The sequence below is a fragment of the Oxyura jamaicensis genome, chromosome 6 (assembly GCF_011077185.1).
Source record: "Oxyura jamaicensis isolate SHBP4307 breed ruddy duck chromosome 6, BPBGC_Ojam_1.0, whole genome shotgun sequence".
Classification (NCBI taxonomy): domain Eukaryota; kingdom Metazoa; phylum Chordata; class Aves; order Anseriformes; family Anatidae; genus Oxyura; species Oxyura jamaicensis.
In genome coordinates this window covers 18,896,371-18,922,747 of record NC_048898.1, presented here as the reverse complement: position 1 = coordinate 18,922,747, position 26,377 = coordinate 18,896,371, and the positions used below count along the sequence as shown (strand labels likewise).

Below are 26,377 nucleotides of genomic sequence, written 5' to 3'. Positions count from 1 at the left end.
TTTCTTTCTTTCTCTCTCTCTCTCTCTCTCTCTTTCTCTCTTTCTCTCTTTCTTTCTCTCTTTCTTTCTCTCTTTCTTTCTTTCTCTCTTTCTTTCTCTCTTTCCTGAGAGGAACAGCTCCCAAGGTTTAGCACAGGCTTTGAGATTTCTATTTATATTATAGTTAGTGTGTATACCTTCTCTGTACATTACTGACTCTGCTTAGGACCAAATTTATTTAATATAATTTCAGGAAAGATTTTCTCTAATATTTACAAAGCAGGCAGAAATATGAAAGGAAGTCTCATGAGAAGACCTATTCCTACAAGATTGGCTAGAATGTCTTCAAAGAGAAATATAACAGTCCAATTTCAGGTTCTGGCAAGGAAGAAGGAGAGGAAATTGTTTTCAGAGCTGGTTTAGCATGTGTTTCCAAACGTTGTCTGCTTGTATTTTGTTTTGTTTTGTTTCGTTTTTTTTTTTTTTTTTTTTTGAATCATTTGTTTATTTCCTTTTATACACCTTAACATCTTACATCTTCTCTCTAAGAAAACCAGGTTTTCTCCTTTTTGAAGTCCCAGTGTCTGTTGAAGCTCAACATGAATTGCATGAATGATCTGTTTAAATGCAGACCTGCCCTCAGTACCTCATGATGTACTAACTCATTAAGGTGTGGTGTTAACTGGCTCTGAACACAGCCAGCCTCATTCTTTAGCATGAAACAATGCTTTATTGACCAAAAAAAATCCAAACAATCAACAACAAAACAACAGAAAAACAACCCAACAAACCAATATTGAGTACAAGGACAACACATAAATGGTTAAATAACATAAACAGCAAAAGAGTGGATACAGTGATCATTGCAGGGTATTGGCAGCCCTTGTTTGAAACAAGTGTTTGTACTGGGGAAAGAACATGACCAAAAGTAAGTGTTCAGCTGTTTATTTTATTTTTAAACACAGACAAGCACACTCCATTTTAAGTTGACAAGCTTCAAGGGTAGTTACTCACAATATAAACAGGCATAGGATTCAGTGGAGATGCTTTAAGGTTGAAATACTGCTTCCAGAGGTGTGGCTGCAGCTTCCCAAACATGGGCATGCTCAAATGGACCTTCAACTAGTCAATTTAGGTGTTCTAACATAAGTAGGTGTCTTTGTATAAGTTGTTGGCTGCGTACTCCTTCCTGTGCTCTCTCTGGATAAAAAGAAACACACAGGATATAATCTCTAGCATTTTGGTGTTTTCTGCAGATTCATTGCTCTTGCCATCCCCTCTTGCTTCAGGATTAGGCCTGGCTCTACCTGGAAGCATCTTGGAAGATATTTGCAAGCAGCTGAATATAGCAGTTCTTCATGGATCAAATATGTCCTTTTGGCATCTACATCCAGCTTGTGTACGCAGTTATCAGGAAGGAACATTTGCTATTCTGAGTGTGCTGAGGAGGTCCTTTATAGTAAGGTATGCTTTACTGAGAAACGGACTTGTTTTTGCGTGAGTTGCCAGCCAAGGAAACAGTTGTCTCCAAGGAAACAAACAGCAGCAAAAAAAAACAGAAGGAAACCCTCTGTGCACCCTTATGGCTTTAAAAATATTTCATGCCATAATGGTGTGAGGAATTACTCCAGAGTGAGCAAAACACGCTGAAAACTAAGAACAATGCCTACTAGTGCATTCTCCCTGCATCCCTGGGGCAATGCCTGGCTTCCAGCAGGGTGGGTGCGAGGCCTGCCCTCGGCCGCCATGCCCCTCAGCCATTGCCTTGGCCAGAGCACTCTGGGCCAGCAATGGCCCCTGCACTTCAGGCAGTGAAAGGGAGCACTTGATGTGGAGTCCACACACATCGTGCAAAAGCACGATGCTCTGGGTTTGTTCTCAGCTCCCTGAGGCCTGCAGAAATACTCCTGGTGCTCACCACCAAGGCAAACAGCATGGGCTTGCCTTGAGAGGTTCCAGCAACCAGCTCTGAGTGACACTCGGGATTGATGAGTGAGGTAGCTCTGAATCAGCACTTACACAATTACAAATCTTTCGTGTAACAAAGGTGAAGTGTCAATGGGCAGAGCTCAGGAGGAGCAGGGAGGGCTGCACGCCTGTCTCTTCCACTGACAGTGCGGACACCTCGGCTGGGAATGCCCCAGGAAATGCTGGGGGAAACTCCTGCCCAAGCCTCTTAGAGCCTCAGTCACCCAGAGAAGGCTGCAGCTTGCAGGCAAAAAGCTCAGCGCTAGCCTCTCTCTGTTGATTTATCTAAGGAAAACCCAGCTTCAGAAAACAGAAATAATTTCTGTAGTACGTTTTGGCTGTTGCTGAAGTTTATGAAATGTATGCAAAACAGGATTTCTTCACCTCTGAGGGTGGATGGAGACGAAGTCTCTGTTGCAATTCATGAATTTTGCATAACTGTTCAAATTGTTTTGCCCCAGAATCCACAGGTAATTATTTTATCCTTCTGCTTATTTTGTAGTAATATAAAGTCATTTCTTCTTACCCTATGTGAATTAACTTCAATTAGAAAAAAAAAAAAAAAAAAAAAGGGATTTCATACATGTGCATATGTGTGCAGAAAAGTTCATTATGTATGCATTTTTCTCATACACTTGTTGCTAAATTAAAGCCTCAGGAGTGTGAAGAACTGGAGCTGAAGAACTAGAGCCAGTACTAGTGCCAAGCTGGTCTGGTGAGTGTCGTTGGCATTGGGTTGGATAATTTCCTCAGTTCAGTTTTGTGTTGGCCTCAGCAGGAGCTACCCTGCTAATTTAAAGGATTGGAGGGTCTGTGGACAGTGAGTTTTTCTTTAAGAGGCAAGATTTAAAGTAAGAGGTTTGCTCTGAGACAGAAAGAGGCTGCTGGGAGACTTAGAGGTGGCATCACAAAGCCTCCATCCTCCATTCAGTCTGGCATTTGGCACACCTGTGACTGGGCTGGACTGAGATGAGTTGGGTGCAGCCTGGAGAGGGCATCAGCATTAATTTTCTCTCATTAAACGGTGCATCATAGAAGTAATAAAAAAGAAAATAATAAAAAAAATAATTACAAAATCAAGATGATTACTTCGCACTTAGTGATTAGAATATTGTTCTGAACTTTTGCAGGGAAAATGTAACATGAGAGAAGTGTTTTAACCTTATCTGTAGAATGCACTTTAAATAGCAAGGCTGCATACCAGATACGGGCTGTGTTTTCAATACAAGCTTTCCCTTATAAAGATAAAATTTGTCTGCTGAACCCAAAATGATATTTTCAAAAACAAATGAAGAACCTGCACATTCTATTTTACTTACATTGGCAATATTTCATTTTCTTGCTATGTAACAAGCTTCTAATATGCTAATGCTGCCAGGTAGTTTCATGCTGCCGCACAGAACCAGGTCAAATTACGCTTCTGGACTCAGCCACTACTTCTCATGATGGTCTCACTGGGCATTCAAAAATTCCACAAAAAAAGACAATCTTATTTCATTAACCCAAGTGATACCAGACAGGTGCATAACTCTTGCCATTACACAGGAAATTCATATATTTTTTACGGTAAGGAGAGGCACTGGCACAGAGCCTTCTGTGGTGGCACCACGGGGCTGTGGTCAGCACAGGGCTGTCACCCAGCGCTGCTCGCCCGAAGTGTTCTGCGCTTGTGGTATGCAAGAGGAGTCTCACCCAGGTCATCCCAATGTCCTGAAGTAACAGGTGGCCAGGTCTAGAGAGCAGGACACCAAGCTGCTCGCCTCGGTTGTGCCCATCTCATTTCAACCTCCAGAGTTTTTGTTCCTTTCTCCTTGTCCAACTGGCACCTCCAACTGCAAGTACTTTGTGCACAGGCTGTTCCTAGTACTTGTCTGAACAGCGTCTGAGTTGTATTTCAGTTCAAGTTGCATTCCTGTTAATCTGAATATTCCAATTGCTGATAGTTTGCTGATAACTAAATGAAAATTATGGCTAAAATCCTTGCTTTCGTGCCCTAAGGGATATCAGATTTGATTCACATGAGCCATAAAGACAGACATCTCCTTAATTACAAGGTGTGTTGACAAAGACTTAGTAGATGCTAGAGACAAAGAAATTACTGATGAGAATTCGCTTTTAAAATAAGGAATAATATCTGAAAAAATAAAGATATAAACAGATTTTTAACAGGCAGATAGATTGGAGCTAGCAATACTATCAAAATGTTCATTTGATCATATCAGAATTCTTCTGTGTTTAAAATATTGTTCCTTTAGCACGAGATAAAGCAGACATTGGTTCCTTACCAGTTTGTACCTTACCGCTGATTTCAGGTTCAACATTTCCGACATCTGGGGTTTTGCTCTTGCTCTTCTGCTCCCTCTTCTCCTGATGTGCATACTCTGTGGAGCTGGATAAAATGTGATTACACACTGCAGTCTTTCCTGTTCAGGACACTTTCAGTCCTTCTTTTCTACTTGGTCTTCTTCTTTTTCTTTTTCTATTTTTTTTTTTTCATGAAACACAATTATTTTGCCCAGGACTATGCTGCTATCAGTGAGAACTGGCTGTGGGAACATACAGACAGACACAGAGAGCATAATACCCTGAGCATTGTTTCCCTAGGACAACAGCTTACCCATCCTCCCTCAAACATAAAATCACTATGTGGTTCTGTACTTTTGCTGGATTGCTACTGGCTTCATGTATTGAAAAGGGATTGTACTACTGCAAAACAAGACAATTTTTTAGACCAGTCTAATTTTCAAATGATAAAGACAAGTACAAATGTTTTGCATAAGTTCCTCTGATGTTACAGACTTACCCTTGGCTTTATAGGCAATATGCAGTGTAAAACTAGTGGCTGGTACGTATACTGGCTGCCTGCCTTGTTAATTTCATAAGAAAGTGTTTGTTTTCTGCAGAAGGCACCACCTTAGGAAGCACCCTGCACTGCTGAACATGGTTGAAATTCAAGGAGGAAGGAACTGAAAGGAGACATGTTCAGAGAAAACCTCATAAGACTCCAAAAAATGGCTGGGAGATTCTGGTCTCCAGGGGTTTTGGCAGTTACACAGAAAGACACGTTACCATTTTGCGTAGTATGAGTTCTCACCTGACATGTTCATCACCTTGGAGGTTGTTACACATTGTACAGAAATGAGCTGCATCATGTCCTGTTCACACCTGATGTCCCAGTGAGGGACAGTGAGGATGGCCACTGGGATGATCTCTGGAAGGAGCCAGGCTTCCCTTCCCCACCACAACACTGCCTAGCCCAGGTGATCTTCCCCTTGACGCCTTCCCCATGTGTGATGCCACCCCCTGCATCACGCCTTCCCCATGGTATCCCTTGCTGCTGGCGCCAGGGAAGGGCAGCAGGTCAGCTCTGACATGGCTTTGGTGACAACTAGTCTGTAATTTTCATTTGGGGCTGCAGAGAATTACACCCTGGAGTTTATTTATTAGAAAATAAAATCAAAGCCAGACTAGATAATTGCTTATGGCAAAGCTATTTCTACACAAGGTACACTAGGTGTCAAATACTATAGGGTGAAATCATAAATACAGGGTGTATGTACAATACAGGGTGTGTGTGTGCAACCCTCTACTCATAATGGTTATTTTTCCCCTAAATGACAAGGCACAAAGGCGGGAATTTTGGGAAAATTTTATTTTTGCTAGGATCATATTGCTGAATTTCATCCACTGATCTGCCTCCCACTCCTTTTTTTTTCTGTCTTCCAGAATCTCTGGATTGTGCTATTAATGGGACATTGGTCAAAGAAGAGGAGTGCAGCAAGACAAAGGACTGCCCAAGGCCCCAGTAACCAGTGTGTTGATCCATCAACAGAAAGTACCCAGACGTGGTTTCTTGCTATTTGAGATGTCCTTGGACATCCTACCTGCCTCTGGGATTTCTCCTTGGCTTTGCGTGCATTCATTCTGATTGAATCAGCTTCTTCCTGGATCATGTTTGAAGGTATTAAGTGTTTTATCCTTATCTGTTAAAGGTCACTTTATTCACAAAAATACTAGTAAATAATGAAGACTAGGTTTGCAGATACCCTTCTCTTGGTTTAGACAAAGCAGCAAACAGATTTTGAGATGAAGAAGAAGCTTTCTGTCTGTGATGACTTATGGGCACAAGTTGTGCCCATAATATTTGTGAACATTGCTGTCTGCAAATTGTTTACTGTTTGTATCGAACATTACAGAAAACACAGATGAATGAAAAGTAGGAGACACAGATGAATGAAAAGTGGGAGGTCATTTATGAGGAGAATTCTGAACAGTTTCCCTTTTTACAGGCAATGCAGAATAGCCAGCTCCTGGCATTCAGAGCCGTGAACAGGATCCACAAGGATCATCAAATCCAACTCCTGGCTCCACATAGGACCACTCAAAACTCAAACCATGTCTGAGAGAGTTGTCCAAAAGCTACTTGAACCCCAGCAGGCATGGGGCTCTTACAAACTACGAGTTATGAGTTATGAATTTTGAGCAGATAGGGTTTCGTATTGTCCTTAGACTTCCGAATACTTGATAGATAATTTTATAGCCTTGTATGCAGTAAATTGATAGTGTGCACGTTAGATTTTTTTTTAATTACTTTATTACTGATGTTTTGGAATTACCTCTAGTGGTAAGGCTACTCTCTGCCCAGACATTTCTAATCATGCTATGTTTCCTTACATGGATTACCAAGCAACAGGCCATTGTGCTTGCGTACATCTGTACAACCCCTACTGAGTCAGTCTGTGTGGGGAACTGAAGAGCATGTGGTGCAGAGGTTGGCATGATTCCTGAGCTAATCCCGGAGTGCTTGCTGTCTTTGAAACATCAAATGCATGGTGCGTCAGCTACCCAGCAAGCACACATGCATTTCTGCCCGGGAAATCAGTCAGAAGTAGTGTAACTGCACCTAATTGGAGACAATCATCATGATACTTCCCACCAAAGCAATGTGGATTTACTGGAGTGGCACAGAATGAAATAGCAGGCTCTCACTATGCAATGCACATTTGTGTGGTCTGTTCATAATAGATAGGGGAGGCCATTTAGGATGAGCTTGTTTTTCCAAATAAGATCGTAGCATGAAGAGGTGTGGTATCTCCCTTACATGCGGAGGGAAAGCTGATTAGCTGCAATTGTGCCACGAACATGCCCCATTCCCATACACACCCTGGTGTGTGCTTTGTCTTTGAGTCGCATCCAGTCATCTACATCTGCACTGTGAGGTGGTGCACATCGTCCCGCTGTTCCTCCCATGAAACCACACAGCTATGCTGCAAGAAGCAGAGGAGTATTGCACAATCTGTTCAAACCATCTCAGAATTTAAAAGCTGATGAAAAAGTTATGCGGGATAATTAATTAGTGTATATCCACATGTTTGCTTATGCTTGCCATTTGTGTTTCTTTCAGTCTGCCTTCTGGTCTCTGAAGGGGAGGGAACTACTGCTAATTTATGCAACACAATTTGGAGTTTCAAATGGAACCATGTGTTGCCATACATCTGCTTGGGATAAATGAAACAAGTCATCCTTTAACCTCTCTCTGTTTATGAGGTGAGGCCAGCTCCTAACCTGGACAGTCTGTCCCTTTCTCTTCTGTACTTCAGTTTTCCTTGCAGTCTTGTCAATGTTCTCTGCTCTCACTGTTTTCTTGTGTGTCCCTCAGTACCTCCTGTCCCTCATGTTCGCTTTTCATTTGAGTGTCTTGTCATGTTTTCTCACCTACCTGTCCTTTTTCAGTTCTTCAGCCTTCCATAAACCCACATTCTTCCTGTTTCTCACACCCTTTTCTACTCTGCCTTCATGATCCTCAACCATATTTTCTTGCCTCACCACTGTTTCTCTGCTGTCCACCATAGTCCTTTGTGTCCTATCAAGTGCTCACGCATACCAAGGCCCCAGGTGAAATCCCAGTGCTTTTAGTCATGGAATTTCTTCAATTAAATCAAATTGCTGATCTGAAGAAGTAACATTTCAATGCCATACCATTGGTCTCTTTCCCCAGACCATACACCAGTTGGCATGGCCTTTTTTTACCTTATGGTGGAGACAGGTAGATGTGGGGGGAAATACATATATTTGAGAAATTATCATAGTTTTAAAACAGAAACACTAACATACCTTTGGACTTTGGGTAAGTTTCATCAGGGAACAGCCATCAGCAGTTCCATTTCTTCAGTAGTGGAAATTTGAAGTGTTATCTACATTAGAATTAGATTTTTATTAACTGATATTATTCTATTCTATTCTATTCTATTCTATTCTATTCTATTCTATTCTATTCTATTCTATTCATCCTAATTATTGTCTATTACATATAGTCTGTTTACTGACCCATGTATGTATCCTCCTGAAAGTCCACATATTCTTTCTTGTAGAATAGATGCAACCTGTTGTGTCAGGTCTATGGTCTGTATTTCAGGCATGTGTAGTAGATATTATTTCTGAGGTGTTGGTCATAAAATTATTTCCTGACTGCTTTTCACATATATCTATTTGTGAGTGACTCATTTGAGACAGAATAAATATATAGATATCTGAACTCAGAGCCCTGTTAAAGGTTCTCATTACTATTTTGAACAAATCAGATTTTAAACATGATTAGATAGATCAAACAAAAAATATAAAATACAGTGTATTATAATAGAAATTCTACTTGGCTTCAGTTCAGCTTTTTAACAGCCGCCCTGTGTAAAGATTGAGCCATATAAGCATATACACACCTACTCAGCTTCATAAGAAAACTTCTTAAAGATTTTAGGTTACTTTTTTTCCTTAAAGGATAGAACAAAGGCAAAGAGGTATTAATAAAAATACCTTTAATCTTAGTAAGTATGGCATTAAAAACATTGAGACTGCCAAAAGAAAGGAATGTTTTCAGAAATGTGATCTATCTTGTAATTTCTAGTTACAGTTACATGAGATCTCTGCAAATCCTTTTTACAAATTGTTGTTAACGATTTTCTACTTGAGACTATTTTTGACTTAATCCCATTCAACTCATAATTTTCAGTGGGCTTGCCTGAGACATATCATCCTTTTAAACTAAAAGAGGGTAGACCTAGATTAGATATAAGGAAGAATTTCTTCACTGTATGTGTGTGGTGAGGCAGTGGAACAGGTTGCCCAGAGAAGCTTTGGGTGTCCCATCCCTGGCAGTGTTCAAGACCAGGTTGGATGGGGCTTTGAGCAGCCTGGTTTAGTGGGAGATGTCCCTGCTCATGGAAGGGGGGTTGGAATTAGATGGTCTTTAAGGTCCCTTCAACCACATGTTATTCCATGATTATATCCTTTTTAGGAAGGAAAAAACAACACAAAACAAAACAAAAAAAATCTGAATTGCTCATCAGAATGCCAGTAACATGGGAGTTACACTCACATAAAATGTTTAAGACATTGCCTAAGCTGATTTTTCTTCCACTTTTTAGTTGCTCTACTGCCTTAGCTACTTGTGGGGAAATATCTACAATAATTACTTTTGCTAATAAAACTATTGAGTAACAAAAATAACCTTTTCCGTGGTAGCTCCACACAGTCTCAGGTGTCTGTACGAGTGTTTCATGGCTGTCAGCCACACGTGAGTGGAAACCATGGAAAATGCTAGGATGGCACCTGGAGCCAAACCAAGGGTATTTCACTGCTGTCATTTACAGCTCTGAGCAAGTTATGAGAAAGGAGCTGGTCCTCTCAAGGCAGAATCAGCATAGTGGCTGCATTAGTATTTCTGTGGCAGAATAAATGTTGTGGGGTATGTTTGCTTTTGCCTTGCCTGGCAGTTTGTACTGCATTATCTGTCGTGGTACATTTTCTATAAAGTACGTGTTCACTATTGGTAACTCATACATGCGCTGCTGTTTCAGGAAATAGCAATGCTGTAATTAATAGGCTTGAGGCATTGTGGCTGCAAGACATAGAACAAAAAATATTCTGTCATTTTGTGCCAGTTTTTCCATGGTTGAAAGTGCCACTTATGTGCTGTTTATATTATTAAGCAAGCTATTTATAAGGCAAGATGTAGAGTAACAGCAACCTTATGAGTAATCTCAGGCTAAAACAACTAAAGATAGTTGCATTTATAGCTATCTGATAAACACATCAGCAGAGGGACTGTGATGTGTTTTTGTTTGAAGTTTTGGTTTGGAAAGAAGCAGCTTGAATGAGAGAACGTTTGTACCTGTGACTACTAGTTGGAAGTGAAGAAATCATAAAACAAGTTAGCATGGGGATGATAAAGTAATGATATCATGAATGAGATAGTTTACTACTGGGTAAGAGCCAGGACAAGTAATGACAGCAACAGAGCCTCCTCCATTTCGAAACCCGTCAGCAAGCATTTGTTTGCAGTTTCCTTCTTGTGGAACTCAGACATGAGAGATACTGACAGTAAGATTGCCATTTTTTTACACTGCCACCACATGTAGTCCTGGTGTGAAGTACGTAACACTTCTTTTTCTGGAGAAGATGCTTTGACTTCCATGTGTGCAGCTGCTGATTTCTTCTGAGCTTGCAGATGCTTGCATGAGAAGCAGACACTGGGAGGGAGTAACAGTTAATTAGAGAGGGATGAGCTGAAGCTCACTTTCATGCCTGAGCCTGGATTTTTGAAGGAAGGGATGGATAGAAGGTGTAATTCCCTTCCCAAACCCTTCCCCTCGAGGGCCTCCCATCTCCAGTTCCCCTGCCATGCTGCTACAAAGGCATGAAGGCATATGCCCACATGCCCAGGGAAGAACTCCAGGCTGCCTGGCCCTCCTGGCTTCACCCAGCAGGTCTGGGAGCATGGAGAGGGGCTGCGTGTTGCAATGCACCTGCACGTTCCTTGGAAGCCTTGAGTTCAGGCTTCCTGACACGTGGCATGGGAACATAGCTATGTGGTGTGACATAAATGGGATGTGGCCCCTTCATCTGGTGGGGCTCGGAGCCACCTTGCTCCCATTTTCGAGGACTGTATACTCAATGGCCTTATAGGCACGAGAGTGAAAGAAGAAATAAATAACCCAGACAAAGCCTCCCTATCTTGAAAAGGGGAAATATAGTGCTACTATATCAAATGAAAAAGTAATGCAGAAAAGCTTCTTCAGCTCAGTTTTGTGCACAGAGGCTCATTTTTGGGGGGGGGGTTGTGCAAATCTGCTTGTACTTCTGTTTTCCCATGCTGCTGAAGGAAGTAATACAGTCTAGCACAAAGCCAGCCTTGCTCTTTAATGGTGCAAGATTTGTAGCACATCAGCAGGAAACAAGAGATGGAAAGTGAGTTTTTGTTGTTGTTGTTGTTGTTTTCTGAAAACAGAAAAAAATGTAAACTGATTTAATCTCTACATAGTTAATTCCTTTATTCTTCTCACTGTTTTAAAAGGGTTAAAAAATCTCTATCCCAACAATTATACTGGCATGGACTGTGCTTTTGGTCAATTCACACCAAAAAGAATTAATTTAATTAATGGTATTAGGAAAAAAAAAAAAAAAAAAAAAAAAAAAGATATATATATTTTTTGGTTTATAATTAAAAATCTTATGAAACATAATAGTCTAGTCAGAGACTAGCTAACTAGGCAAACTGGAAGTAACTGGTAAACTGCATCATCTACTATCTTGAAATAATATTTCCAAGCACGTCATTAAAAAGGCAAGCAAATGAATGTAAAAGGTTCATAACAAATAACAATTATGTATGTATTCAGTATTCTCTTGCTTTCCAAAGATGTGGGGGAAGAAACAAAAATTTCTTCTAGAATTTTAAGAATTACTGTTAATTTGCATAAAATTATTTCTTCTAGGGCACAGAGGACATAAAATATTTATTGGAGAGCATTGCAGAGGACACTGCAGACATGTGCAGGCAAAACAGCTCGTGGCTGCCAGTTACGTTATGGAGATGATGCAGACCTGGGACGTGGAGGCGTTGTTACTCTGGTTTTGACACCGAGACAATGTGTCTCTGGACTGGATCTGCCAAAGGGCTTGAACACCTTCAGGTACCAAAAAACGTCACTCCCAGACTGGCCTTTCAGAGGTAGGGCTGCCATATAGACTCCGTTCTCTTGACTCCTAGCGTGTGTAATCCAAAGAGCTTGGTTGGGAAACCAGGTTCCTGGTGTTTTACGCAGAGCCTCAAAACAGGACCCGGTAAAGTCACATGCTGAGTGAGTAGCTGCTCAGAATTTAGTTTCCTAAAGGTATCGTAATAATTTACTAGGATATAAACTAGGTGCAGTCATCACACCCGTGGTATGCAAGTTGGCATACAGCAGCCAGCAGCCAGATTCCTGCTCTTGCCCACCCCACACCAAGCACACAAGGGAGCAGACAGCTCTGAGGAATCCCGGGCAGGTTTGGGACCTGGTTTCTGGTTCCTGTAAGTTCCTGCACAGCACAAAATGCAGGAGTCCAGCCTGAACAGGACCTGCAATTCTGGCCCAGCCCATGGGAGTAACTCCTGAATAGGATGGGAGAAGGTGCAGGGCTGAATAAAGAGCGGTAGGGCTGCAGGTATGTGAGCATGCAGCCTTTGCTCCTGCAAATTTTGTTCAGCATTTGTTCAGGGAAGTGAATGGAGACAGGTCCTCTCCTGCATGTGGGCATGAATCAGTATTGAGTCAGGAGCCACCCATGCCACTGATGCCAACAGAGGTGCTTGCTGCCACCGGTGTTGCTGTTAAATAGCATTGAGCGGTGTTTCCAATGCACATATACATGCAGAGCAGGAAAATGTTAACTCATGTAGGAAAATGTTTGGAGGAAACTTTGAAAGAAACGGTTTCTGTGAGGATTACCTTGCAGAGTGTCACCTTACACATGCATTTCTCTTGGATGATTCATCCTGTTTCCTTTCAGCATATGAATCTGTAGGAGTTTATAGCCCTATACAGTCAACTCTAACTCAGAGGGTTAATTGCAGTGGATTAGCTGCATCATGAACCAACTACAATGCATGCAAAAATCTTGTTCATGTGGTGTGTGGACCTACAGTTCAGGCAGCTCAAATGCAGGCATCACTGCCCTTCACGGTTAATGGTGTCAACTTCTTCCCCTTTCTTTTCTTGCAATTACCCTGCCTTTATGCAAGTTTTTCATAGAGTTCTCTCCCCCACCTCCAGCTCTCTGCTCCCTCTGGTGCTCTCAGTAGTCCCTGGGGTGCCCCTCAGAGGAAGAAATAGGGAGAGGGTCCAACAGAGAAGCAAACACTTTAGCAAATAATCTCTGAGCCCTCTGCAAAGTAATCCAACACCCCCTGAGGCTAGGCATTTCCTCTGCACTGGGATTTTAAGGAACGCCTGAGGCTGCATTTCTTTGAGCAGCAGAGCTGCTCCAACAGTCTGCTGCTTTTGAAAGGGGTGCTCTTATCCCCTGTCCCCTTCATTTTGTGACTGGCCCTTTTCTCCGTGGATTTATTTGGCTCATTACCCCAGAAGAGAGCAACCTGCTTTCTTTTTCCTAATTATTTTTCCCCTGTGCTAACGAGGTCTGTCAGCTGATGGAGCTGGCAGATAGCACCGGGGTGGGATGGGTGGTGGGGAACAGAGCTGGGGATGCACAGATAGGGTGGCCTAGGGCAGAAGCTCAGCCCACAGGGTGGGAGTGCATCCTTCAGCGCTGTTTTGGACCACAGCTTGGTTGCCTTTGAAGGATCATCCTTTCTCCTGTGCTACCCTGGAGCCGTTGCTCCAGGGTGAGATGGGGTGGACCTTAACTAATGGGCAATTTAACACTGAATAAATGAACAGCGTTTTTCCGGCCTTCCTGCCTAGAGCAGCTAGCTGTGGGGTTGGAGAAGAGCCAGGCCAACACAAGGGAGCAGGCAAGAAAAGCAACCAGGGTGGTGGGGTAGGAAAAAAGGACCCAGCCCAGGACCAGCCCCAGTAAGGCTGAAAAACTGGCAGCTCCCCCTAGCCCCACTTCCAAAGGAAACCTAAAGCTGGCTTTCAAAAGACAATACTGAGCGCCGAAATGCCTGCTTCTGCAGATGGTAATGGTTACGAACCCTACATATGCATTTCACAGCACAATGAAATCTGCCCCCCCCCTCCCCCCCCCACGCACTTCAGGCTGCCACAGGCACTCTCACCCCATTGCTGCTCCCCTGGCCAGCTGCCCCCGCTGCCCCACAGGTCTGAAGTGTGGGACTGGTTGGGTAAGGGCCGATGGGTGAAATCTGGCTGCAGAGAGGCTGTCCACACCCAGGCTGCCCCGGTGCTTTGCTCTGGGCTAAAGAGGCAGTGGCATAAACGTGATCTTTCTCTCGTCAGCAGATTGGTTGATCTCTGAGGAACTCTGCCTTTTTGATAACCCCTGCCTCTGCTTATATAATTAGTTACGCAATGTTCAAAGAGGAGCCTTGGATGATGCAGGAAGCAGAGCCTGCTAATGAGAGTGGGTGTAGATGTGTGATCAAGTCGGAGAGCCAGCTCTGAGCACAGCCTCCTGTATTGGTGCCCTGTTAGCATGGCTGGCTTGGGACCTTTGCTGGTGCAGGTATGTTGTTTGACCACCTACTTTGGCAGAAAACACCTTGATTTTTATTTCTTCCTGTGTTGAATACACTAGCTTGAGGGTGGAGCTGTGGATAGGTCCTGGGCCTGCTGTTATCAGTGGTGCGGCGTTAGGCTGTGAATTGGTGCAATTTTCTGGAGACTGCTTTGCAGGTGCAGGAGGAGACTAAACCTCTGTGAAGGCGGATGTGTACGTGACTCTTCCCTAGCATGCAATTTTGGGGTGAAGGGTTAATTTGTACAGCTGGAAAGAAGAGGCCTCTAATCTGTGCATCATGTATAGAACAGATTGATAGCAGCTAGCATTTCAAATGTCGGTGATACAACATGTTTTTTGTTCACGTCTGGTTGTAGGAACAACTGACTGCATGAGACCATTCATAAGCTTCTCTTGAGGACAGAGTCTCATTACCAAACACAAGCAAATGTTATGAGTCAGTATTTGTGCCTTCTTCCCCATTTGTCTCCCAAATCAGGAGCAACTTAATCGGAATTTATTAAAATGTAGGTTATCATTTGCCTTTTGATTTTAACTTCACATTTTCCCACTTCCCTTCAAAATACAGTGCTTTCCTAAATAGACATAGTGATTGTGACTCAGAGAGCTGAACATTTTAAAAGAAAAAGTAATGTATTTCCAAGAAAAACATCCAGCCCCACTGATTTCTGCCTTACAATCAGTCTAAGCAAATCTCAGAGATCTTCCCTCCTAAACACCCCTCACCTCAGCGCTCTGTGTCTGGGCTCAGAGCAGTCACAGTTTTTTGTCGCAGCAGAAGTGACAACGTGGTCTCACATCCCACATTCAAGCAATCCCAGTTCCCTAGCTCCTCTCCACGTGGAGCCAAAAAGAGTTGCCTGACGCTGATGAGATGGTCTTGGTGAGGGTATGTGCAGGCACTGATTAAATTGTGGGTTCCTTCCTACAGGGGGCAAGGAGCAGAGACAGAAGCTCTGGGCTGGCTGCCCCCATACTGCCAAGGGAGCACCCTGGAGAGGTGACAGGTCCTGCCTGGTGGGTTGAGCAGAACAGAAATGCCTGATGATAGGTAAATGGTACTCAAAGGGCAGAAAATATGGGAGGATTAAGGCAGAGGTGAAGACTTCAGGGAAGAGCTGGCATAGAGGGGACCGGTGCAGCAGCATTGTCACTTTATTATTGCCTTTGCTCTCTGGGGCCCATAATTAACATGCACAGGGAATTGCACACAGTCTGCTGTGCCAACAACACAGCGCTGAACCTTGTTACTTGAGCTGCTACAGCATCCCAAAGCTCTTCAAACTCATGAGTGCTGTCTGGGCAGGGGACAACAGGAAGCCCCAGGCAGGTGTCCCCAAGGCCAGAGGTGATTTCCCTGGTGGGCCCAGAGCATGTCTTGGGGGAGAACACTAAGCAGGTGCCAGCCCCAGATGTGCCTCCAAGTTTCCCTGAGCTCCTCCAAGCACAGTGAGGACAGGCAGAAGACACCTGCCCTTCGCAGAGGCTGCTCTGGGAGGATGGTGCTACCTCTTGCTGCCTTGAGACAGGCAGATGCCAGGGCTGCAATGCTAGGTAGGAGCTGCTGCTGTGCAGTGCCATGTAGTGCTGTAACACAGAGGTGAGCCGTGCATAAGTCCATGGAGAGAGATTCACTGGGTAGAGATTCCCTGGGTAGAGAAACCTTACCATCCCCTGCAAGCCTGTCCCCTGGGTGTGGTGTCACAGGGGCTGGGGACCACCGTGGGCCCATCACCAGATGCAGGACCCCTTTGTCCTGCAGCCCCTTGCAGGAGGGGTGACACAGCCACAACAGGGAAGGCAGGGGAGCAGGGAGGACCATCCCTCCATGCTGGGGTATGGGTGCTGCACCTCCTCACCCCTTGTCCTCCTCAGTGGTTGCAGGGTTGGCCCATGGGGGTGTCTGTGGTGATCTGGCCTGCATGGCAGCGCTGCCCATGGCACAAGGTCCTTCAGCTGCCCAAGGAGGGACACAAGCACCAGGAAGTGTGTCTGCCCCATCCTTGCTGCTGGTGAGCCCTCAAAACAGGCCTGTGGAGCCGAGGGGAGTGAGGACGACAGGGGCATCAGGAGGGGTGAGGATAGGTGCTGTGTCTGATGTGGTCTCTTCGGCCTCACTCTCCATGTCATCCAGGCTCTCACTGACAGAGGGGATGATCTGCACCACCTTTTCCTGGAAGTGCACTTGCTTGCGAGGAGCTGGTGGGACCTCTGGTTGGGCAGGGGCTGATGGTGGCAGGCTCCTGTCCTTGCTGCCCTTCAGGATGCTCTTCATGTGTCCCAGCAACGAGCGGTGCTGCTCCCTCTGGGCTCCGTGGAAAGTGTATGTCTGCTCGGTGTCACCAGCGATGGTTGAGGCTGCTGTGGTGGCTGTAGGATCCACATATTGGCCCGCCTGGGGATGTGCCTCTTTGTGCTCCGGGCTCTTGCTCCTCTTGCTCAGCAGGAAGTAGGCCAGGGCGGTGAGCACCAGCATGGAGCCTGGGGAGAAGGGCACGGTGGCTGAGGGCTGGCCCAAGGCCAAGTGCGAGCCAAGCAGTGTTTGGTCCAGCTAGCTCAGAATCCCACACATCCCCACCATCTCTGGTCCACTGTCCCCAACAGACCATGTTCCTCCTTCATCCGCACTCCTCCCCACCCCAGCACAGGCTCCTCACCAGGTATGGTGACGTGCCAGACGAGGACGGGATGCAGGAAGCAAGCCACCGAGAGCAGTGTGTACCCCAGGAATTTCTGGAAGCTCCCCGGGCGTCTAGCTTGCTTCCAGCAGGTGTGTGCCAGGGAGTCAGGCTCATATCTGGGGAGAGAAACAGAAGTCCTTGTGGGATAGGGCACCAGGTGCATGACAAGAAGATTTGGACCTAACCGTGACCCACCTAAAGGTTCAGACCCTTACTCTAGTTCACCAGGAAACTGGTGTGTTGGTGAGGGAAGGTAAGTAAAGTCTGAGCCCTCCTTGTGGTGGCCAGAGGCCAGGGGCCTCATCTGCCAGAGGTCCGCATCTCAGGTGACCTCTCCTTGGTATGCTTGTGCCTACTAGCTGGAGTAAGGTGTTGCCTCCTAGCTATCAGGGCTTTTGAGTTTATGCTACAAGACAGCAGAAGGGCTCAGCCTGTGAGAAGTGCATAAGTATTTTATAGATTTTAATTTAAATTTTCTGTGCTGTCTCTGGGAGGGAGCTCTGGGGATCTGTCTCTTTCTTCAACCCTGGAGCCTTGCAGGAGTTCACACTGAGTGCTAAGGAGATGCTGCAGACCAAGGTTTGTTGTGCTGATGCTCAGCAGATTATGGCACAAGCTTGGGTTAAAATACAGGTTTAATTGGCTGCAGACAAGTCCCCACTCACCTCCCCCCTGCCTGAGTGTGCTGGCCATGGCAGTAGGGGCAGGACCTTTGGTGTGGCACTTGCAGCTTGGCTAAGTCTGGTGCTACCTGCAAAGGATGGGTTGCCCTAGGGAGGGCCCACCAAGGCTGGAGAAGACTGCCCAGAGGCTACTCACGTGAAACACATCTCCAGGAACAAACTGATAAAGAAGAAGCCTTCACAGACAGTGACTGCAACCCCTGAAAAACTGAAAGGTGGAGCTGTCAGGGGGGAAGGGCTGGGCTGGAGCATGCTCTGCAGATGGCAGACGGGGCATAGGGGGCTGGGATTTACCACCCAGTTCACAACACAGATGGTGTGCTCGGCTCTGAACACTCTCTGCCTGGGTTTGTGGAGGAAAGACCAAGACCTTCTATCCATAAGAGGTCAGCTTGCAGACAGTATCACCTCTGGCCTGCTTGAGTCTGCAGTAGCATGGGGACAGGGTCACTCTCTCTAACAGGATCAGCTTACTCTCCTGAAACCTAACAAAGGAGATCTTGATTCCCCAAAGCCTTGGATGCTGCTCCCTGCTGCTGTTGCAGGCTACTTTGGTGCTACATATGGTAGAGGGATCAAGTGTGTCACCCCTACCAGCTCTGACTAGAAGGGCAAAAATACTCACAGCAGATAGAAAGCCAGGCTTTTGAACTGTCCTCGCTGCAGAGTTTCTACCCCCACGCCGATCAGCACTAGAAGAGAAGGCAGGAAAGATGCTGAGTGCAGGCTCAGTTCCTGGCTCTGGTGCCCTGCCAGCTGCCAGCATCCATGCCTCGATTTCTGTGGCTGCCAGCACGGCTGCTCCTGCTCTGCAGCACCAGTGACTCACGCTGACACACGAACCCTGGGGTCAGAGCCGAGTGCTGGCCTCGACGTGCCGCCCAGGAACCCAGCCCAGTGGCACCCCTGCCAGGGCAGCCTTGCAGCTGCGTGGGCTGGGGAGAGGTGCTCTGAGGATACCAGCTTTTGGCACATACAGGAGGTGAGCAATGGTGTCCTGCGTCCCTCCCACCCCCTGCTCCAGCAGAGCTGCCATGGGACTTATGTCCCACCGCCCCGTCAACCCCTGCCCCTCATCCCCATGCTTCTCCTAGGCTGGGGAGATCTCTGCCCAGGTCCCCACCATGCCCACCAGTCCGGCACCCCACCTGTCCTGCTGCACCCCACACGTGGCTGTAGGGCAGCAGCAGGTTGGGGGAAGTGTGCCAGCTGCTTTCACAAAGGGCCGTAGCCATGGCATTAAAATCCTTTGCTAGGCAAACAGAAAACACTATAACAGGAGCAGGCAGATTAAAAATGAGGAATGAACGTCCCCTCAGTGCCCCAGCCAGCACAGCACACTGGGGAGTCATTTTAAGGGGGATTAAGAGTATTAGCGAGCCTAAAATCTTCCCTGGACTGGCCAGTAGGGGCCAATAGCTTTATGGGATGGAAGTTTTCCTTCAACATGCTTTGAAGTATTTCCAAAATGGCACAGGAATGAAGTGCCTCGCATCAGCTGCAGAGAGCTGGTTCACCACTGATCCTGCTCAATGCACGTTGGACACGTCCTGAGGTGCCGGTTGGCTTTGGCTGTCCAAGCTGTGGCTTTGCCCCACATGGAGAAGGGTGCCAGGCTCACAAGTGGGGAGGCAGGTGCCAGTGATGCTGGGTCCCTCACACCATCGGGGTGGGTCAATGCCGAGGGTCTGTCCCTGAGCACACAGTGCTTCAGGCCCAGCCAAGCAAAGCCCCACCAGCGTGCTGTGATCCTGTTGGTTCCTGCGGTGCCACCTGCAGCCGCTGGTCCCCGATCTGCCAGGGGAACACATGGCACCCATGTGCCACCCTCCTCCACAGAGGCTGCCTCTCCAGCCCTGAGCAGAGGCAGGGGAAATCAGCCTCATCGGAGAGCTGTGAAGGGACCAAGCTGTGCAATCCTATGTGCAAAGAATTGTCCTTCGCTACCTTGTGATTGAGGAGCCTTCTTTATGCTCTCCCCTACAAATGCAGAATTCATCCATTCATTCCTTCCCTACAAACGCAGAAATCAACAGCTCGGCTGTTGTGCTAGAGCCTCTGTTCTGCCTGGGGAGATTTCCTGATTTTGCACAGCTTCTGCTTTATCCTCAAAGCTCTTTGGGTGAAGTATCTGCAGAAAGCAAAGGGTTGTTTCCAAGGTGCTTGTTTGGGCTCGTTGCTGCCTTGATTTGGATCTTCTCCAAACCATGTGGCTGAAGGCACATGATTAGGAATTAAATGGTTGAAAGCCTGAGAATTAAGAAATAAGTAAGGACTCTCTCCCTAGACGTAGAAATCACAAGGCCTAAAATCTCTGAATTACAGATATGCCCCAAACATGGCAGTGATTTGTGGAGCTATTTGATTATTCCTCACTAACTAGCCATGGACAGCACGACTGTCTGATGTCTCCCACACAACAAGCCCCGTTGCACTCCAGGATCCTGTGGGAAGGTGGGGGTTACATTTTGTGGGCAACCTTCTGTGTTTGCAAGCAGCTTATGGAGTTGGCCAGGCCTTCTCAGGATCAATTAGTGAGGCTGATGCACTCTCCTCTCGCTTTAATATTTTTATTCCAGCAAAGCCTGTGGGATTCTTTCCTGCATGGTTTCCATTTCATGCAAAAACCTCATGCACCTCATCAGGCACTAAATACTGCATCAAGCTGTTTTCTTACCCTCTTGAGACCATCAGAGGAATAAAACACAGGCACCTCCCATTCCTTTGCTGGCCTTTTGGGAGAACTGGGTGATACTGGGAATGCATCAGAGTGGAGACATGGAAAAGTACAGAGACCAGCTGTACTCTGTGGTGTGTGATGTCTGTGCCATGGGATGCTCAGCGGAGGGGACTGCACTGCTCATGTCAGCAAGAACTACAGAGAGATGTAGATGATGCACAGTGAGGAAAAGAGAGCAAGCAGATGAGAGAGATTATATTCCATTAAGATACCTCCAAATTGTAAGCTACTTTCAATTTTTATGTTTTAGCTTATGTTTTAGCTTTATGTTTTAGCAGCAAGCTCGTGTTTTCTCTCAGGAGCTTTAAGAGCGAATATGACCAGCATGGGGCTCATGTAGGCCAGAGGGGGATGGGGACAGGGAGATTTGCATTTGCTGGTTAAAATTGTGTCCCGGCTCCTATCTGTTGCAGCCTCATCGTGATGTGCACTTATCTGCTGGGCGTTTGTACAAACTTTGGGACTCAAGCCTCAGCCTCTTATCAGTCCTCCAAAGTACATTGCGGAGCACAGCCCCCAGCATTCCAGCTGGGCTTCGGCTGTCCTTGGGGACCTGTTCTCTCTTCAGCAGACCTTTGTGCTTTCTACTTGGCCCCTGACTTGAGCAAAGTGTCTGGAGTTGATAAAGGAAATGCCATGGTAGGAGGGCCTGCTGTGACCTACCCTGCGCTGTCTGAAATCTGAAATTCCCAGGGTCTGACACAGGCACCCCAGACACCTCTCATCAGGAACTTCTGGCTCACACCTCCAGCCTTGAGGCAAACCAAACCCTTTGATCTCTGCTCTCCTGATGGGGAAACTGAGGCAGAGAGTGCTGCCTGCCCTGCCCTGTGACAGCGAGTCAGCAACAGCGCCAGCGAGCCCCTGAGCACACCGGGGGCCTGTAGCCTCTGCCCTGCCTGTTCACCCCATCCAGCCGGTGGGTGAGCTGGTCATGTTGGCGCTGCTGCTGTGACCCCAGCTGCTTCCAGAGCCGGGCAGAGAAGGCAGGGGCTGTGCCACCGCAGCTGGGACCTCTCCATCCTGTCTGGCCCTGGGCACAGAAGAAATCCCAGCACAAGGAGCTCCCCCTGCATTTTTGACTCCCACAGAGCAGCCTGCCTGGTTTGTGCAGCCCTGAGTATTTTGCTTTTCAGTCCCACTCACATCATGCTTGTCCCCCTGCATACAGGCACATCATTTAGTTTTTACAAACATATCATTTACAAGCATATCGTTTAGGTTTCTTTCCAATTTGCGCTTCAGCTTGTCCTGGCACTTACTCGGTGCCTTAAAAGGTGGCAAAGAAAAAGAGAGCTTGCTCCTACCTGCTGCGGTGGAGATGCCCAGCAATCGGCACGCGTACTCCAGGGCACTCCAAAACTCGTGCCGCATGGTGGGGAGATGAAGGCAGCGATGCTGGCCAGGCAGAAGCTCCCTCCTCAGACCTCCTGCTGTGTGCGGCACCCAGCTGCAGGCAGAGCCTCCCGTGCACGGGGCAGGGTGACCTTTGTGAAGGACCAGACACCTCCACGGCCCCCCCCCCCCCCCGGGGGAGAGCAAGCTGCCACCGCTGGGAACCGGTCAGCACTGCTTCCAGGGCTGCAGACACTTGGCCTTTTCCTCCTCGCTTGCCGGGGTTGCTGGCCCGGGGATGATTAATGATTGGTAAGGGGGGGTGCGGCTTTGGGAGCATTTGCACCCAGGGTGCACGCGTGGCCTTTCCTGCTTGGAGGCAGCAGCTCTGGAAGCCCAAGCTGATTACATGCATATGAAATCATTAGTGCTGTGCGGCTCCCGGCAGGTTAACCGTTTGTGAGGATGGTGGTGCTTGCTTTTGGCAAGAGAGCAGCAGGCTCCTGGTGGATCGTGGGGCTCCTGGGGTGCCCCGGCCCCGCTGCCTCCTGCTGCTGATCCCCTGCTGTGAGTGCTGCTTGCCAGCCTGTGAGTGGTGCTGTGTCAAGGCAGATGTGCAACCACAGGAACGAGGAGGTCAGACCTGTTCCCAAGGGTCCTATAGAGCCAGGCTGGCCATGGCAGGAGAGATGCGTATTTGTCTTTTTGGGAACCTCATTATTTCTGCACTGCAGTCACCCAGCCATTCAGCAGCACCACAGCCACTTGCAGTGGGGTCCCATGAGTGTCCTGACGCGTGGAGTGGGGACAGAGGAGGAGGGCCGTGCATGTACACTCTGGCCTCATTGTATTGGCTTTAGCAGACGGCATCGGGGTCCATGGCTTTCCTCTTCAGGACACTGCCTCTAGAGAGGGGCAGCCCTCGCACGAAGGCTGGGATGGGCCAGGGCTGGCCTGCTCCAGACTCTTGCTACGTCCCTCTGCACATGAACATGGTGCTTCACTGGGGCTGCCATTCCCACCTGCTGCCTGGGTGGGCAGCAGCCTCTGGTCCCTGCAGCCCGGCAGGAGACCCATGCAGACATCAGCCTGGCTCCAGTGGGCAGCCCATATGTCTGGTTCCTGCAGGGCTGAGGGCTCACAGGGCAATGAGTCCACCTGCAGGGCCAGTCACTGCAGCCTTTGCCCTCGCCCTGCCTTCTGCCTGTGCCAACTCAGCACCGGCCCCGCGCGTGGGTGTTCCCCTTCCCCCCCCTCTGCCCGCACCGCGGTGCCTATTTGAAGGAAGTAGGGTTTTAGGGATTTCATAGCTGATGAGTCAGTGGTGTGCCTGCACTTCCTTTTCAAGAGGGATGGACAGAACAAGGGCACACCAGTGGGGTGGCCCCATGAATCTGAGCAGACCCCGCTAAGGTGTCCCATTCCCTCTCCACTGCCACCAGAGATGTCCCTGCGTGGAGCTGATGGCTCCAGAAATCACCAGGCCCTTCTGTGGTACCTGCCACCTCCCCTGGCAAGGGACCTGCTGCCAGTGCCAGTGGTGGAGCACACTGGGCTCGGTCATCCTGGAGGTCTTACCCCAAAACAAAATGACTTTGAGTGACCTCGACAGCAAGGCTTCCTTTCTTGCCAAGAATAAGCCCCAGGGTTTAAAATAAATGCAAATTTGTGGGCAGGGTGGTAATGGAGGAACAGAATCCATTTGGGAGAGGCAGATTAATACATTAACAATTTAAACCTTCCATCATTCTCTTAGCTATTGCCCAACCTCTGCCATGGGATTGGGCTTAATCAGCCTTCCTGAGGGTCCTTGCCCCCTGCCTGAGGAGTCCCCTGGTCTGGGTGACTTCTCCACTCGCTATTCAGGGGTACCCTAGTGCTTCTTTCACTCGAGTGCCCAGGAGGGGGCATGGCATGAGCAGAACAGGCATCCTCAGCTGGCCTTGTGCCAGCCCTCTTCTAGCAGTTCCTTCCCTCTATTTAGGAATTTTTGGCTAATTCTCCTGTGAAGCAACCTCACATGAATCCAACCTTTCTCAGTAGAGGGGTCTCCCGTCATTCTGCCTCCTTTCCATTGAGGAGATGATACCCTCTGTGAAGCTGTGAGCCTTTTTTTTAATATATATTTATATTTATTTTTTTATATATTTTTTTTTCTGTGAGGCTTTTAGGAGTGAATGTATGCAGTCAGAAAAGGACTGAGAGCTTATGACCTTACAGGGGATTAATAACCTGTAACCAACAGTGCAAAGCCTATGCACCAGCACAGCCTGTTCTGGGAGGCTTGATAGCAGGGTCCCCGCGGCACATTAAGCCGCTTTCTTTGCACAGAGGCTTGCCATTTGCACGCTGGCTGCCAGCCAGGATTCACATTTACAGGCTGCTCCCAGTGATGTATGGGTTGAACTAGAGGTTTTTATGTCAGGGTTTCATAGCAATGTTAGTCCCTACCTTCATCTCTCCCACCCCACACTTCACTTTAGAAATTTAGCAGTGGCACGGCCACCACAGCTGTTCTGTGACCAAGGCCACCGTGCAGCGTCTGTGCCATCGGCAGGCACCTTGAGTCATGAAACTGCGATGCTGCGAGAGCTCTGCAGCAAGCCGAGCTTCTGTCAGGGAGCCTGGGGGCACCGTGGGCTGTGCCTCTGGGGTTTTGGTGCTGTATCTTCAAATATTTCTCCCTGCTGAGAATCAGAGAAGGTTTCTGGCTTGCTTCCCCTCAGGATCACCCCTGCTGGCCTGACAAAGCGACCCGCCTGGCGCCACCCTGGGGCAGTGCCACAAGCCGTGGAGGATGGCTGGATCCCACCTCCAGGGAACCACTGGCCAAGCTCAGGTCCCATCTCCCTTTTTCCGACTCCTCCATCCCTCTGGCTCCCCCTGCAGAAACATCTCTAAGACGAGCTGTCCCCCGGGGAGGCAGTACGCCTGGCAGCCCTGCAGGAGCCCTGGGGGAGCGTGACACACACGGTGTGCTGTGTGTGACACCCGGTGGCATTGCCAGCAGGAACACTGTGCCGACATGAAGAAATGTTCCTGGTTTTGTTATTGCACCGACACATCTCCGTTCTACACAGGGAAGCTGGGGCACGGAGCGATGCCTGAGCAGCTCAGCTGAGGGCAGCGAATGAATTTGGGATGCCTGCCAGGGAGTCAGCACGTCCTGGTGGTAACTCCAGTCAGGAAAGTTACTCAGCTAAGTTGTAACCTAAGTGAACATGATTTGCTCACAGGACGCAGGGTAAATGCTAAAGGCTGTGCTGCGATGCTGAGTGAAATCCACCTCTGCAGAGCGGGTCTGTAACAGGGCCGATAGCCAGCCTCGGCACCACAGAACAGGGCTGATGCTCTGCTTGTTCCTGTACAGAGAGGAATTGCACCAGGGGAAATGCAGTAGTGGAAAAGGAGCTCACAAAGACATCAAATATTCATGTGCAGTCTCTAGGTCTGAGGTGTATTTCATAAAGATAGATGGAGAAGGAGTGTTTTATCAGCCAGCGGGAGGAGGGAGTACTAGTAAGTCTCAGTGTAAACAAGCTCAGCGCAGGAGGTTCAGCCCACAGACGTTTATCCATCCATCAAAACCATTTGACTTTTTGCCCTCTTTTCTGGCAAAGGGGACCGGTAACTTCTCCCTGCGTGGGAGCAAACAAGGTGTACGCAGCAGCAATTGGCTCACCTGGTGCTTGAGACACACATCAAACAGCCTGCTTGCTGCATTTTGGGGCCCAGCGAGCAATTTATAGAAGAGTTTGCGCAGATAAATAACCAGAGAGATTTATGTGAGGCAACACAAAACACATGTTTTTTGGCTACAGAGATGAAGAAATGGATGAGGACTTGCAAGCTGTGTAGCTGAGGTTATTTATGTAAACGTTCCTGTTTGGTACGATTTATTCTGGGTCTTCAGTTTACTTGGCACTGCCTTCAAAAGGCTGCAAAGCAACCAAGCACAGCAGGACCCATCACCTCTTTTACTGTGTTGTCTCAAAGGGGTTTGAGTGTACAGGCTTAAAAGAGGTTTGTCGCAGTGTCCCTGGGTGGGGGTACTGAGTATTGCAGGGTACTGAGGAGCTCTGAGATGACACAAATACCTTTACCTGATACAGTCCTACATGTGTCTTCTGTTTAAGCAGGCACAGCCTTACACCAATTTTCTTGGCTTTGGCTACCACATAGGCCTGCCCAGTGCCAGGCCTGAGGTTTCTCGATGCAGACGCTCTCCTTGTATGAGTCCCCAGGAGATTTGCTGCCTCTCCCTCAGTACAAACCCCCTGAGAATGGGAAGCCGCCCGAGCGAAAGATGCGATGACAGTTGGGAGCAGACTGTACATTCCTTTTCCTCCCACACCCCCGTGTCTGGTATGCATTTGTCTTCTTTCGTTTGCTAGAAACACGCTGTGAGGCAGTGTTTGCTTTCGATTGGAAATACTTATTACAAATGAAACATCAGATGGGGTTGTTGCTCACTAGCCTGCCATGGGCACGGTGTGACTGCTGGTTGTCCT

The 26,377-nt window shown here is 47.6% G+C and overlaps 1 protein-coding gene and 2 long non-coding RNA genes across 7 annotated transcripts; 1 reads left to right on the top strand and 2 right to left on the bottom strand.

The window, feature by feature from the left end:
- Positions 1-5,750: 5,750 nt before the first annotated feature.
- Positions 5,751-11,894, top strand: LOC118169272. Its single transcript, XR_004751996.1, has 3 exons — positions 5,751-5,908; positions 7,352-7,494; positions 11,718-11,894. It is a non-coding gene; the product is annotated as an uncharacterized LOC118169272 (long non-coding RNA).
- On the bottom strand, positions 6,178-8,174 carry LOC118169273. The gene is made up of 2 exons (XR_004751997.1): positions 8,062-8,174; positions 6,178-7,214 (listed from the first exon to the last, which is right to left on the bottom strand). It is a non-coding gene; the product is annotated as an uncharacterized LOC118169273 (long non-coding RNA).
- Positions 11,895-14,901: 3,007 nt separating the features above from the next.
- Positions 14,902-22,340, bottom strand: TMEM72 (transmembrane protein 72). Of its 5 annotated transcripts, none has more exons than XM_035330416.1 (5): positions 21,839-22,340; positions 18,417-18,483; positions 17,928-17,999; positions 17,085-17,224; positions 14,902-16,908 (listed from the first exon to the last, which is right to left on the bottom strand). In XM_035330416.1, exons 1-5 carry the CDS (start codon positions 21,903-21,905, stop codon positions 16,448-16,450), a joined length of 807 nt encoding a protein of 268 aa, XP_035186307.1. In that variant the 5' UTR covers positions 21,906-22,340; the 3' UTR covers positions 14,902-16,447. The 5 variants fall into 5 exon arrangements, with proteins under 5 accessions (XP_035186307.1, XP_035186309.1, XP_035186310.1 ...); XM_035330418.1 differs by lacking the exon at positions 21,839-22,340 and adding an exon at positions 20,469-21,801; XM_035330419.1 differs by lacking the exon at positions 21,839-22,340 and adding an exon at positions 20,469-21,801 and having other exon boundaries at positions 17,928-17,991.
- Between the last annotated feature and the right edge of the window lie 4,037 nt (positions 22,341-26,377).